Here is a 15,590-nt window from a genome sequence, read left to right on the forward strand (position 1 = left end):
TTTGATTGATTGTAATAGTTGAGAACAGCTGCATTTAGCAGGAAATGTCAAATGAAGCTCTTGGGGTTTGAACATGGTCACTGGAGACGGAGCTGCTCTATTCTGAGAGGATCACAATCACTAAACCTGCCAATGCAAATGTGATTTTCACCTCAAACTCACAGTTTCACTCTTTGATTGGTTCAACGCTCTCAACTGGAACACTTTCACTTCTGCTCATGAGAAATGAGTTATGAGTAATACATTTAGAAACAGCTTTAGATGAAGGAGCTGCTTGAAAAACATCTGCATGTTACTGATACACCATGACTTTAGTGTAGTTTAATGTACAAAACAAAACAACATATGACACCATTATTGTTAGTTTGATTTCATATCAATATACACATTTGTTTTCACAGATTCTGAGCATATCTGAGTCAAACCCGTCTGTCACAGGACAGATCACAGTCTAATAGAGCTGATTTCAGTCATAAGTCAGTTTTGAGCACATGTGTAGTTCCTGTGTTTGTCCTCTGTGTGTCAGTAGTGTGTGAAAGTGTGTGAAAGTGTGTGAGCAGCTGCAGTATCAGTTCAGTCACTGTGACTCTGACTGACGGAGGTTTTTGTACGACTCTTTATCACTGTGTGAACACACCACTGTGATAACTCTGACAGTAATAATGTCCAGCATCTTCAGTCTGGACTCCACTGATGGTCAGAGTGAAATCACTGTTAGATCCACTGCCACTGAATCTAGATGGAGTTCCTGACTGACGGGTGTTGGTCCAATAAATCAGGAGTTTAGGAGCTTCTCCAGGTTTCTGTAAGTACCAGAATAAATAATGTCCATAGGAACTATGATAATACACATCTGTGCTGGTTTTACAGTTGATGTTCACAGTTTGTCCTGGTTGAGCTGCTGTCATTGAGGGACTCTGAGTGACGGTGATCTGTCCTCTACACTCTGAAACACACAACAAGAAGAAAATCAACTCAAAACTTTGACAATATACTTGAAGAAATGAATTGATATCAAACTTGTGCTCCACAAACCTTGAGCAAACGCTGTGAGAGTCCAGATGAAGATGATGATGAAGGTCATGTTGATGAAGATTGTTGTGTGTGTCAGTGATGAAGTGTTAAACTCACAGCACTATAAACACTCTCAGAGCACTGAAGCATCTGATCAATATGCAAATGAACTCATTCTGTATTTAAATGAGGCTCTAAATGAAGGTTCAGGAGGAGCTCGTTCATCTCATCCTGTCAATCACACAATCAAATATATCAAATCATCAAGATTCTGAAATAAGTTCATAGATAATGTTTTTATTAATATTTATGTGCTATTCTCATTTCATTACTGTACCATTTTATTATTATTTGAATTGAGTTTGCTTCATAAATGATGAACCTTGCAACATTAAAACGTTGCTCTCATATTTTCTTCCCTATTGTTGTGATATATATCCTAATGAAGTTAATAAATGTAGGGCGGGGCTTGATTTTGTCTGTGGGGAATTGATTGGATGGTTGTGGTTTGCTATTGGTGGATCTCATGTGAGTGACAGGTTGCCCGATTCTCCTTTCAGAGAACAGATGTCGCTGCATGTAGATTACAAGGCACATGAAGTTAAAAAATAATGATTTGCATTCATAAATCTTTTATAACAATATCATAGTATTCCATAAAAAAACATAAATTGTCCATTTTGATTTCATGGTGACTAAATGCAACAGAATCTGTGAGTTTTTGAAAACTTGCAATGGAAGTTTGGCAGGCAAGAGAGGAGCTCCAGTAATGTGTAAAAAATATGCATCACACTTTTTGTAAAGTATAACTATTACTTTTTCACCATCTCATCTGCACACATGGGGGCTGAGGGACGACCCCTACTGCAAGCTCTGCGGTCAATTGGGGACACTGGCACATATACTGTCAGGGTGCAAAACATCTTTAACCCAAGGGGGCTATAGGTGGCGCCACAACAAGGTACTCTTGTCCCTCGCTGACACAATAGAGCAAGAGAGGTGCAAGAAGAGGCCAAGTGGCACAGGTGAGGGGAGAATTATCACCTTCATCAAGGAGGGATCTAGGCCCTTCGCAACTAATGCGTCAGCAAAACCCAATCTGCTGCAGGCCACAAACTCTTGGGAAATGAGAGTTGATGTCAGAAGGAGGCTGCAGTTCCCGGAAGTGGTCCACACAGCTCTTCGCCCAGATATCGCTCTGTGGTCAGACAAAGATCGTAAAATCATCCTAGTTGAGCTGACCTTGGCATGGGAGGAGGGCTGTGAGGAGGCACATGAGGGAAAAGCCTTGAAATATCAGCCGTTAATCCAAGACTGCAAAAACAAGAGGGTGGCAGGCATGGTTGTTCCCTGTGGAAATAGGTTGTAGAGGCTTTCCTGCCAAATCAGCATGGCGGTTGCTGTCAGCTTTAGGCATGGATGAGAGGAGCAAGAAGCATGTGACTCATAGGATGGGACAGGAGGCTGAACGAGCTTCATGCTGGATATGGAGTAAGAGAGAGGAAGAAAGCTGGAAGCCAGGAGTAGATGGGCAGTGATTTGGCCACCACTGCCGACCCACCAACTGGAGAGTGTTGTGGTTAAGGGTCGAAACACTCAAGGAAGGTTGGGTACCACCTGGTGACATCTGCTGCTGGCAGAAAGCTATGGTTACTAAACTGGTAACTGAAGAAAGCACCGAACATGGCATGAAATTTCCAACCTTGACCGGAGAGCAGTACTAAAACATAATACGTTTATATATATATATATTAAAAATAAATAAATAAATAAAAATAACGAGTGCGCAGCCGCTATATTGATGAATGGAACTGCATGTGTCTGAATCGTCTTAGCAAAGATGTTTTTATAAATAAACAATTACACCTGTTCCAGAAGTGGTCAAATGAGCAGCAGGAAAACTGAGAATTCATTCTTATATAAAGATATAATGAATATGAAATGTTGGTATTATGTGTTATTTTTAGTGGTGGGCCGTTATCGGCATTAACGTGTTGCGTTAACTTGAGACTCTTATTGGGCGATAAAAAAAATATCGCCATTAATCTATTCTCAAAGTTGGGTTGGGAGCTGGGTCTAAACTACGCAAGCTATGATGACTTTCACCTTGGTATTTTAGCGCGGATGTTTACCTAGCCGAATTGACCCTTCGCAAAGAGGGTTAGTTACTGTTGCTTTGTCTGACAAGCCCTGGCGCTGTCACATCACACAGTGAAATATACATTGTGGATCAAAGAGGACACTGACAACACGTCGACAGACAAGACAGAGCAGGTTACTTATGATATTAAACAAAGTCCCAGCTTTAAAACTGTGTAGTTTTTAAAAAAAACTCAAACAATAAAAAACGTTTTGTTGCTCTTTAATGTGTCGTGACAGATCGCTGTAGCGCCTCAGCTCAAGAGGCTCGTAAACCGATCATCTCTTACTATCCATTTATAGCATCATGAGAATCAATGTTGTTTTAAACGCGGAAAGATGTCAATATACACAATTTTTCAAGGTTAATCTTCTAACTCCTGACTGCTTTGTCGGACAAAATGGCGGATTACTTTTAGTCATTATTTGGGTAGCACACATATTCTGAAGTTGCACTTATACACTATGCACTTATACACTATGTACTTGTGCACTATGCACTCATCCATGTAGTGTGTGAATTGTATAAGGTTATTTTGTCATTTAACAACGGAGTCCGATCCTCCCTTCCCCTCCACTATGTAATTAAAGCTGCGACAGTTGAGTGCACGAAGTGTCCAACATTCCACACTTCGTTTTTTCCGTTAATTTAGTGCATCATCCGGGTATTTAAAGTGTACTTTTCCTTTTTGGAATTTTCAGTGTGAACGCACTACTCGCACTATTTATACTTAAAAACGTCATAGAATAGTGCATAAGTACGTGAATTGGGATGCACCTCTTGTTTTCGGCAGAATTCAAATGAGACATTTTAATCTAGATTAATCTAGATTAATTCCAAGATTACAGTGAGATTAATCTAGATTAAAAAAATTAATCTATGCCCACCACTAGTTATTTTATTAAATTGTTGTTACAATTATCTTGTTTTGTTTGCTTTATGAAGGTCGCCAGCAAGATCAGAGCACAGATTTGATCTGAAATTCAGGCCGCTGGCTCCAAAGGTGGACCCTGACCCAACCTATTCACTTTTCCAAATTGCTCAGTTTGCATACAGTGGTGTGCAGTGAAGACAATGAAGGCAGATCAAAACATTGTTGAATATCAAGTGTCCCCATCTAAGCAAGCCAGAAGCAACAGCGGCAAGGAACCACAGCTCCCCCAAAAGGCCTCTCCAAGCATCAGATTCAAACACTCTAGTCGCTGGCCATCAGAGGCTTTAAAGATCTATATCCTATCTAATCCAATCACTTCCATGTTAAAGAAGCTCAGCAAACCCTTTCCAGCCAAATTCTTCAGCTTCAGCTTGTTCTCTCGCTCAATCCTACAAGCTCACCATATCCACCGCAATTAACACCATCAATCCACTAAAATAGTCTCGCTGCAGCAGCATCTTCTCACCTGATTCCGCAGGAGCCCACTCTGTTCTTACACTGCCGCTCCCACAGGAGCTCCTTTCTCTGGCAAACCTTGCCTTCACGGTGCAGCAATGTTATCTCCATGCTCTCGCAGGAGCTCAGTATGTCTGGCTGATCCTTCCACTGCAGCAGCAACGATGTCTCCTCCACTCCCATAGGAGCCCAGTTCTATAGCTAAATTTGTCCTCTGCTGCAGCAATAATGTCCCCTCTGCTTCTGCTGGAGCTCAGTTTTCTGAGGAGGGAAAGGAAAGGAGAAGAAGAGGGGGAGAAAAAAAACCTTTCTCTCCACCGCTGACGAGGCTTACCCATCTGATGCTGCGAGAGCCCTCCCGGTCAGTTTCCATCTTTTCTCCTCCTTTGCCCGGCGAGGCTTACCCGTTCTATTCCATGAGTATTGATCTCCCATTGGATGCAGCGAGAGCCCTCCCGGTCATTCTTCTGTGCTTTACTTTCTGCCGTCTACCAGCGAGGCTTACCCATCTGATGTCATGAGCCTTGGTCTCCCATCTGATGCCGTGAGAGCCTCCTGGTCCGTGCTTCTTTCCTTGTCCGGTGAGGCTTACCCGTCCGAGGCCTTGAGCATTAGTCTCCTGGAGCCTTGGTCTCCCGTCGGATGCTGCGAGAGCTCTCCTGCCCAGCCATTCCTATTTCTTTCTTCCCGCCATCAGCCAATGGAACCCACTCACCTGTTGCCGGGGGCCGCTCCCGGCAGAAGCTAAGTGTGGGCCCCTTTTGGCTGGTCATTCTTAAACCACGTTGCCCCTCGTCTTTCGGTTGGTAGGGCTCACCCGTTTGACACTGAGCATTGGTCTCCTGTCGGACGTAACCAGAGCCCTCCTGATCGGCCGCTCCAAATCACGTGCTCCCCGTCAATTGGTCGGGAGGGCCCGTCTACCTGGCGATGCACGATCCCGTCAGAGATCCCGAGACACCAGTTCGGGAGACTCGGAAAGCAACTCTGACAGATTTTGTCTAGTTGTTTCTCTCAACTAATGCTTTGATTGATTTCTGACCTCAATATAAAAGATCTTAATATATAAAGGAGGTTAATTTAGATGGTTTTATTTCAGATGTTTGTGTGACGATGTTGTTTCAGATCCTCCTTTGAGCAGCTGCAGTATCAGTTCAGTCACTGTGACTCTGACTGACGGAGGTTTTTGTACGAATCTTTATCACTGTGTGAACACTGGACCACTGTGTAAACTCAGACAGTAATAATGTCCAGCATCTTCAGTCTGGACTCCACTGATGGTCAGAGTGAAATCACTGTTAGATCCACTGCCACTGAATCTAGATGGAGTTCCTGACTGGAGGGTGTTTATTCCATACATCAGGAGTTTAGGAGCTTCTCCAGGTTTCTGTAAGTACCAGCTAAGACACTTTTTGCCATTACAGCGACAGTCTGGATCACTGCTAGTTTTACAGGTCACAGTGACTGATTGTCCAGTTTGAGAGAGCAGCTCTGAGGGAGTTTGAGTCACTGTCACCTGACCAACAGATTCTGACAAGAGAGAAAGATTAGAAATCACAAACACTTTTACAACCATATATCTTCACAACACATAAAAATAACAAGTAAATAATGTCTGTAATCTTTACTGACACAAACCTCGACATAATACTGCCAGCGTCCAGATCAATATGGTGCTGAAAGTCATTTTTGTTGGTTGTAGGTTCAGTTCTAGTGAAAAACAGTTGTTGATCATGTTTGATGTTTGACAGAGTTATAAACACATGCAGAGCACTGAAGCGTGTGTCGCTCATGTAAAACACTCTCTCTATGCAAACGCTTCAGCAGTGACAGGTTAAAGATGGTTTAATGTGGTTTCATTGAGATTTCACAAAACATTTCACATGTTAATATAATCCTTTATTGATGAAGCAACATCAGATGAACAGGAGCGCTGTTTAATCCCAATATCAGACCAACATCACGATTACAAGTGTGATATTGCTTTTATACAACAGTTTAATGAACAAGAATCTATTATTGAGTTTTTATAGTTTCTACATTTCAAAATGCAAAAAAAAACATTTTCTACATGTTTTTCTGCTCAATAGTTATTTTGAGTGTTTCTGGAGTCACAGGATCATCAAACTCCTCTGAGGACGATGAACATCTGCTCTATTCTGAGAGAAACACAATCACTCCACCTGATGATGAAATATGAGTTTAACTCACTCAGATTCACTGTTTGACTTCAGTAAATGACACTGTTGAGGCAGTTTGTGGAATAAATCAGGAGTTTAGGAGCTTCTCCAGGTTTCTGTAAGTACCAGCTGAAGAAGTTTCTCCTGTTCCAGTTTCTCTCCATTGGATCAGAGGTTTGTTCATATTCATCAGTTACACTGAGGTTTATCAGCTCATGTAATCATCAGATTTATTAAACAAGTTTTCAATAAAAATTCAGTTAAAAGCACAAATTAATATTCTTATCTTGCTCTTTCTGATCAGAGCTGTGATTGGTGCAGAAGAGGAAGAGGCGTGTCTAAACTGAACTGTTGATCAGGACTACAATTAAAACAGCAGCTGATATAAAACTCTTACTGTCTGCAGTATATAGTATGAATACAGTGTATAGTGAACAAATGACATGTTAGGATGAGATACTCAAATCAAATAACCATGGAGAATTATGAAAATTAACATCTATTATTAATAAAAGGCGGCAACTGAAATCATTCAGATCTCAAACGTGTGACTGATCTATAAGAGCACAAAATCTCTTTCTGACCTCTAGAATTATTAAGAGTGGCAGATTAATTTAGATGATTTTATTTCAGATGTTTGTGTGATGATGTTGTTTCAGATCCTCCTTTGAGCAGCTGCAGTATCAGTTCAGTCACTGTGACTCTGACTGACGGAGGTTTTTGTACGACTCTTTATCACTGTGTGAACCACTGAATGCTCTCAGGCCAGTATAAACTCTGACAGTAATAATGTCCAGCATCTTCAGTCTGGACTCCACTGATGGTCAGAGTGAAATCACTGTTAGATCCACTGCCACTGAATCTAGATGGAGTTCCTGACTGGAGGGTGCTTGCTAAATAAATCAGGAGTTTAGGAGCTTCTCCAGGTTTCTGTAAGTACCAGGCTAAATAATGTCCATTACTATCCTTGTACACATCTGTGCTGGTTTTACAGTTAATGTTCACAGTTTGTCCTGGTTGAGCTGCTGTCACTGAGGGACTCTGAGTGACGGTGATCTGTCCTCTACACTCTGAAACACACAACAAGAAGAAAATCAACTCAAAACTTTGACAATATACTTGAAGAAATGAATTGATATCAAACTTGTGCTCCACAAACCTTGAGCAAACGCTGTGAGAGTCCAGATGAAGATGATGATGAAGGTCATGTTGATGAAGATTGTTGTGTGTGTCAGTGATGAAGTGTTAAACTCACAGTACTATAAACACTCTCAGAGCACTGAAGCATCTAATCAATATGCAAATGAACTCATTCTCTAAATGAAGGTTCAGGAGGAGCTCGTTCGTTTCATCCTGTCAGTTTACATCAAATATAAGTGTGAACTTTAAAAACTTAGATGAATATTAAAAAATAATGATGTGCATTGAAAAATCATTTATAATAAATACTGCAACATTCCATAAAAAACAAAAACAAAAAAAAAAACAAGAATTGTCCATTTTGATTTCATGGTGACTTTAAACATGGAGAGGTGAATGATGTATTTGTCTTTCTCTGTATCCGAACGGCTTTTGTTGGACTGAAGATTGTTGTCAGCAGACGGTGGTCTGTAAGCAATGCAAACTTTCACCTGTACAGATATTGGTAGAAATTCCGTACTTTCTTCTGTAATTTCTTGCTAACACTGATGCAAGGTTAGGGATAAATCGACTGTAATAGTTTACAAATACCAGAAATGAACAAAGTTGACTGACGTTATTCGGTGCAGACGCATCCACGATTGTCCTGACCTTTTCTGGTGTCTTATGAAGACCCTGAGCATGAATGATGTGCCCCAAATACTGCAGCAAATCTTTAAAGAATTCATTTCTCATGTTGGACACACAGCCCAAACTCATCCAGACGACTGAGGACTGCGTCTACATTCTTGAGATGTCACTAGATAGCAATGAACATTGGGAAGGCCTTGAAAAAATCTGATCCATGACCCTTTTAAAAATTGCAGGAGCTGAAGCAATACCAAATGGTAATCTATTGTAACAGAAGAGCCTCTTTGACGTGGTGATAGTGAGGCATTTGTGTGAATTTTCTGCCAAGGGCACTTGTAAGTATGCACTGGAGAGGTTCAGTTTGGTGAAGCATTGTCCCCCTGCCAATGATGTGAATAAATCCTCTATTCGTGGAATCGATCAGAGTGGTCCATTTGATGCGCTGAGTTGAGTGCCGTTTAATTCACATTTGTTTACTGGGAACTCAGTCTTCTTTTGTTACTTCAACACAACAAACAAAGCAGTGAACTAGAGTGCCCTCTATTGCACAGAAACATGAAGTGCATATATCACAAGTAATAAATTCATTATTAGCTTGAGATGAAACAGCTACTTGAAAAACTGCTCAAGAACATCTTTATGTTGCTGGTGATACATAATTACTGTGAAGTTAAATGTACAAAAACAAAACAACATATGATGACATTATTGTTTTTTTGTTTTCATATGATTTTACAAACATTTCTGAGCATATTTGAGTCAAACCCGTCTGTCACAGTACAGATCACAGTCTAATAGAGCTGATTTCAGTCATAAGTCAGTTCCCTTTCGAAAGGGAACTTCAACTCTGCGCTGATTGCGCTTTGGGGAACGTCATATGACCCAGGTGTCTGAAAGCAACTATCCAACAACTCCAATCCCTATTGGCCGGCGACAGCCTATGACGTCATACGGCGCGACCCGGAAGTATAAAGGGAGCGCCTGGAGAGACAGAAGTCATCTTTTCGTCTTTTGGTCCTGTTCTGTCTGATTACAACTATTTCAACTCTGGTAGGGTTTTTTTTTATATGCCTTACTAACGTTCAAGAGGATGTGTTTATTCGTGTCCCCGGGTTTGACACTTATATTCACATTTTCTGGGCGTTTTTCTGTCTGTCAGCGCCCTCAAGCACACAGTGCTTGAGGGCGCTGTCTGTGTTTGTCTGTTGTTTACTGTGAGCGTCTCCCTTTTCGGGACGCTCCGTTCTCGTTTGACACTCTTCCCGAGGGAAGAAGTGTCTGCATCTGTGCCTTATGGTACTGGCCCCGTTTGCTGAGGCAATACGGTGGCTGCGATCATAGGGCTCGCAGATGAGTTCGTTTCTGTTTGATGTCATCGTGTCCGGCGCGAGCGCTCCTTCCATTACTTTCCATTCCCTTCTGATCTCCTCGTTTGAGATCGGGAGGGCATGGAAAAACCCCTAGCCATCCAGATTTGTATCTGAACCCAGACAGACGGGAGGAGGAAGAAGCAAGAGTGAGGTGGGTGATCAATTGTAAACACTGTTGCGTTTGTATCGATTCCCTAGCTACATAGGGCGATTTATATCTACCCTCTCCTCTTCTTCTTCTGCCTCCTGTATGTATATATATGTGTGTATGTATATATATATGTATATTTATTGCATATGCATACGTATATGTATATAGACATATTCATGCTCAGATGCTTCTTATGGTCAGACTGATGGCTGGGCCCATAGTGATTATTCATGTCAGCCCGCTGTTTCTGTTTGATAGTAAGAGGATCTTTTAGGCTTAAAAGAGCCTTGGATTCCATCCTTTTTATGTAAAAAAGGAGCATTAGGAGTCTTTGGTCTTTGAGCCGCAGGGGGGGGTCTATATTTTATGTGTTTAAAATAAGACCTTATTTTTCTGTATAGTTTTCTGGGCATGCAGTCAGGAAAAAGTAGGGGTTTTTTGGGCAATCTGAAGTTGATAGGCTGGCTAGTGTGCAGGCCACAAAATGGCCGCCTCTTAGCCGCCTGTTGTTTAGAAGTAGCTTCTCATCTGCTGTGTTCTAGGGTAGTTTGAGTTAGCACTCGTCACTTCAGTTATTATGCATGTTTAGGTCAGCCTTAATTGGTCGCCTGACATCGTTTGCTTGTGAGTTTCGCTTTCTTTCTCTTTCCATGAGATTTGAAGGTGAAGCCCAGGCTTCACTAGGCTTGTGGCCCTGTAAGAAGGCCTGTAGCTTAGCGGCCAGGCTAGAGCTAGGTTAGGTGTGTTATTTGCGTATGACCCTATGTATACTATCCCTTGTCAGGTTGTATAGTTCCTAGTTCTGGTCTCCTCCCGAGGGAGTTGTCAGGCCGTATGCCCATTATCCCCTTACTATGTAGGTGCAATTGTTGAGTTTAAACAGCTAGGTTGTAGACTGTTTTTTAGACTCCCTGATGCTGTTATCTCAGGTGGTAGGGCCTTATCTTTGTATAGATAAGTCATGCTGTGTGTGCAAGGCCCCACTTTCTAGAACTTTTATGCTAGGGAAAATGTTTTTTTTCCTCTGAGCCACTTGTTTCTCTAATCAAGTTTGAGTTGACGTTGCTAGGGTTTAGCATTCGTCCTCTATGGCTCAGTACAGATTTGAGAATCTGTATGGAGAGAATTATTTTCCTCTTTGAAAACAGCATATACATCAAAGCGCTGCATTTGCTTTGAAGTTCTAGACTTTTGCCCTACATCGTATGTGAGCTTACTTATGCTGCTACAGGTTAGCACCTGTTCCCATAATAGCAGGCTTTTTTATGTAGCCGCTATGGGAGACACTGGTGACCTATATTCCCCATTAGTAGGTTTATTGGTGTTAGTGAGTGCATCACCTGTTGGATTGCATACTCAGGGTAGTATAAAACCACTTTTTGAGAAAAGCTGGTTTGTATTAGCTCCCTTTTTGTGATCTTGTTAACAGCTATATTGCATATAACTTTGATCGTAGGCTCTTATGGTTAATTAGCCTCCTTCTAGTTAGCAATTGTTTTTATAACAAGTGCTGTTAGCTGATCATAGTTTGCTCACATAGTGTACAGCATTTCACGGGCTGAAGCCATGTGTCATTAGAATGGTAGGCCCCAACAGGCCTCTTTTCTAGTTCACATGCTGGCACAGTCTGTGTTTCATTTCAACAGTTGCTGAACGCCACTTGTCGCTGAGATTGTAGGCCCCATTAGGCCTCCTTTTTAGTTGATTTGTTGGCAGGATGCTTTGAAAAAACCTGACCACCTTAAAAGGCCACGCCCCACCTCGACGGATAGGCCCTAATCAGGCCTGTTCACGTTGGGTGGCAGCGTTCTATGTATTTCTTCTGAGGAAGTTTCAATGCTAAATACATGGCTTTTGGGTGGACTGGTTATGGCAGTCGCTTGCTGATATTTATCGTTCTACGAGCTGATGCCCACGTGTCTGTTGAGGTGATAGGCCCGCACGGGCCTTCCTCGACTATGTGTCGGCATATGTTGTACTCCTCTTGCTTGAAAGAGTAAAAAGGTGCTTTTACTGAGTACACTGCTCATTGGATTGTGTTGGGTAGATTATCATACGGGCGCTTTGCAGTCTCCCATGCTGCCGTTGAAGTTGCCTGTCTGCTGCAGCCAGACAGGTGTTCAGGGTGGCCCCTTCAGGCCAATTTTGAATATACTTCTGTTTCACATATAGTTACTATCATGCTGTAGGCTCCTCTTTGGCCTCCATGAGTACGTGCCCATTGCATGGTCTACCTGTTAGGTGAGCTTTGCACTTCCCCTTTGGGGTTATGTTGTAATAGTGCTTAGCTCCCTAAGCTGATCATGGTGGTAGGCCTTATCAGGCCTCCTCCTAAGATTCAGCCCCAGGCTGGTTTGTGCTCCCCTGTATCAGGGTTCTCTAGCGCACAGCCTCCTCAGTGCGTTAATTAAGCACTGAGTAGATCCTAGGATGAGTGGATTATCTCCCCTCAATAGGAGGGTTCATAGCACTCAGCTGAGTTCTGCTCTCCAGGATGCCCATCTCTACGCGTGGGTCTGAGTTGCTTCTGCCGTTCTGCAGTCACTCTTACCTGCTCTCTTCTATGAAGAATGCATTATGGAGATTCTGTACTCAGACAGGGTTGGCCAAGACTAAGTTTGTCCTATGACAGACCAGGTCGGCCTCCCTGGTGGCATTAGGGGTAACTTCATTCCCCTCTAGTGACTGGACGGGGTTCCCTTCGGTTCCCTGGCCTCATTCAATTAAAGAAACCACTTTGTCTGTGGAAAAGTTGATTTCAGATGCCTCTAGCGGCCTTAGTAGGCCTTCTATCTCTGGAAGGCCTCTGTTGGCTCAGCTTGGGCTGTTGGCCATAGGGAATGCTGTCACTGACAGCCTGGTGTGACCCGAGGGTGAGTTGCTAAGCGTTTCCTTCGAAACTGCTTGACGTTTGTCAGCCATATTATTTGGCATGCACTCTCCTCAAGCATGGCGGCGTGGGTATATCGTTCCCCAAAGCGCAATCAGCGCAGAGTTGAAGTTCCCTTTCGAAAGGGAACGTCTCAGGTTACGTATGTAACCATGGTTCCCTGAGAACAGGAAACGAGACTCTGCGCTTTCCAGCCATGCTTCGGGCTGCCTGCCTGCAGAACAGTCCCTCAAGACGATAGATGTCTTCTGTCTCTCCAGGCGCTCCCTTTATACTTCCGGGTCGCGCCGTATGACGCCCACACCACAGTATACTATCAATTGCAGTAAAAGTAAATTCAGCATCCTCTGCACATTTGGCTAAATTTCATTACAGTATAGCAGTGTATTGGTCTTCTGACACAGACTATATCCCTTGGAAATCATTTCTCAAAGCTGCAAAAAATACAGTAGCTACAGCCTACGTATAACAAATGGCTACAAAGAGAGTTGACAATCACAACATTGAGGGTGTACAACGTGAAATTTCCCGCATCTAAAGTAGCATACTGGTACTGTGTAAGTTTAAAAACCCTGTAAATTATTAATTCAGCTCTCTCAGATTTTAACTGGTGTGTCATCAGTTTTGCTACCTAATGTTGTCATTTTAAACATTTTAAGAAATGTATAATGTGTTAGCAATCGAGAAAAGCTAAAATACGTTTAGATTCTTACCCCTACTCTGCTATTAGTTTCTGTGATCGGGATCTCCGTATTGATTTCATGTTATTGGTTCGTCGGATGGCAAAAATACCTTAATCCATGATGAAAGTGGAGCGGGGGGTTGCTGAATCAGCTCGCCAAAAAATTACTAAAATTTCAGACATATTCGGATGGGACATTTCTCACAGGACTTCTGAGTTAGCCGGGAAGCAGCAATTTTCCGATTCACGTACAAATATGGGAAAAAATCGTAAGTGAACTTGGCTGCGCTGTGTTTTTTGACTCTCAAAGAACCGGTTCATAAGAGACATTTGTTAATGAAGCACACTGGGCGCGCTGCGTGCAACCATCATGCACAGTTTATTGAAAGTTTTCTTGCCATTACTTTGCATTGCGCAATTTTTTTTAGTCATCATATTGAAGCGCCGCTCCTGAAAAGCAGTACTTGAAACACTGCTTACATATTTTATTCTGTGATAATTTTGGGGTGGCAAAGCTTTTTATTAGGGTGGCAGATGCCACCCCGTGCCACCCCGGTAGATCCGCCCCTGTCCACGCATCCGGCCTCTTTGGCGCCCCCTAGCGAGATTGCGCCCTTAGCATTTGCCTATACTGCCTATATAACGGGCCGGCTCTGAATATACTGTGAACTTTAAAAATGTAGCATAAAATTTCATGTTATCTTGCACTACATCACTGTGCCACTAGAGGGCGGTGTGAACAGACAGACACACTGATGAACAGGAAAGGACGAGGTAAATAATAATGAGTTAATGCAGTGATGAATTTATTCAATGGGGCTCCAGTGTGTATTTAAATGGTTAAACACTATATATTATAGCACTGTATGCAATTGCGCCACCCAAAGTGACAAACATGTAGGGAAAACACCCTAGGAAGTAAAATTAGCTCAAATGAATAAAGAGTTGTTTAGATTACGACCGAGCAACTGATTCGTCCAGCGTTCATTTGCTCGAGCCGTAATAAGCTCTTGTAACGGATATAAATATCCAACAATCGTGAAAACACTGATTAGAACACGGTAACTTGAAATCGACAGTTTAAGACATTAAATCATAAAGCACATAATACAAGACACTTTCTATTTAAAATCTACAAGAGATTTTATTTATTCTAACACAAACTAATCTAACACAAAGGCACGCACATACACACACACACACACACATACATTCATACGCGTTGCAGTAAGAAGGAAATGAGAGAGAAAGAGTTTTGTAAGAGAGAGAGAGAGGGAGAGAGAGAGAGTGATCTGATTAACCGAATTCCTATCAATGCATTTCAAAGACCCGAACGAACCATGAATCATTCATTTAAATGCACCAGTTCAATTTTCATCTGGAGGTACTTGCTTGCGTTGACTTAAAGGTGAATCTCCCTCGTCGTGCAGAGGAGGGTTTCCCAAGTCGATGATTGGTCCAGATCAGGTCCGTGTGGAACAATGAGAGGAAATCTCTTTGTCGCTGGAGTTGAAGCGGCCAAAGTCGTTGGTTGAACTTTGCGGCGAAACTTAGGACACGAGACTTTCAGCGGTAAAGGAGAATTAAGTAAAAGAAAAGAAAAGTGAGTGAAGGTTGGATGGCTTGAACGAGCTGCTTGTCTGTTCTTCTTGTTACTCCATAGCTCTTGGTACTTGTCTTGGCTTCTCTTCCCAGAACTAACCAACTCCTTTCGTTTACTGACCAACTTCTTCCCCCCGTTCACTATCTTGCAATATGATCATTTAAACTTAGTTGTGTGTCACACCTCTGAGGAGTCCTGGCCAATCAGACATTGTCCTGTTTCAAGAGGGCCTTCCTCTGACCCCAATAAAACATAAGTGTTACATCCTGTTTCTGCTTCAGCAGAGAGTGCCATTTTAACATAATTTCTATTAAATGGAATACAATACATTTTAAACAGATTTCATTCAAGCCATGATTTAAGAAAGATGAAAAGAAATAGATCAAGTCCAAATAAGGCA

At 42.2% G+C, this 15,590-nt stretch overlaps 1 long non-coding RNA gene and 3 gene segments (V, D, J or C); 1 reads left to right on the forward strand and 3 right to left on the reverse strand.

Annotated features, from left to right (window-relative positions):
* Window positions 1-620: 620 nt before the first annotated feature.
* Window positions 621-5,492, reverse strand: LOC125276379. The segment is given in 3 exon segments: window positions 621-946; window positions 1,036-1,245; window positions 4,555-5,492. Coding segments are annotated over 2 exon segments (375 nt in total).
* Window positions 5,493-5,619: 127 nt separating this feature from the next.
* LOC125277363 lies at window positions 5,620-6,322 on the reverse strand. The segment is given in 2 exon segments: window positions 5,620-6,074; window positions 6,183-6,322. Coding segments are annotated over 2 exon segments (426 nt in total).
* A 341-nt stretch (window positions 6,323-6,663) lies between these two features.
* Window positions 6,664-7,255, forward strand: LOC125277403. Its single transcript, XR_007186895.1, has 2 exons — window positions 6,664-6,898; window positions 7,029-7,255. It is a non-coding gene; the product is annotated as an uncharacterized LOC125277403 (long non-coding RNA).
* Window positions 7,256-7,940, reverse strand: LOC125277372. The segment is given in 2 exon segments: window positions 7,256-7,794; window positions 7,884-7,940. Coding segments are annotated over 2 exon segments (384 nt in total).
* Window positions 7,941-15,590: the final 7,650 nt, after the last annotated feature.

This window comes from Megalobrama amblycephala, linkage group LG10 (assembly GCF_018812025.1).
Source record: "Megalobrama amblycephala isolate DHTTF-2021 linkage group LG10, ASM1881202v1, whole genome shotgun sequence".
Taxonomy (NCBI): Eukaryota; Metazoa; Chordata; class Actinopteri; order Cypriniformes; family Xenocyprididae; genus Megalobrama; species Megalobrama amblycephala.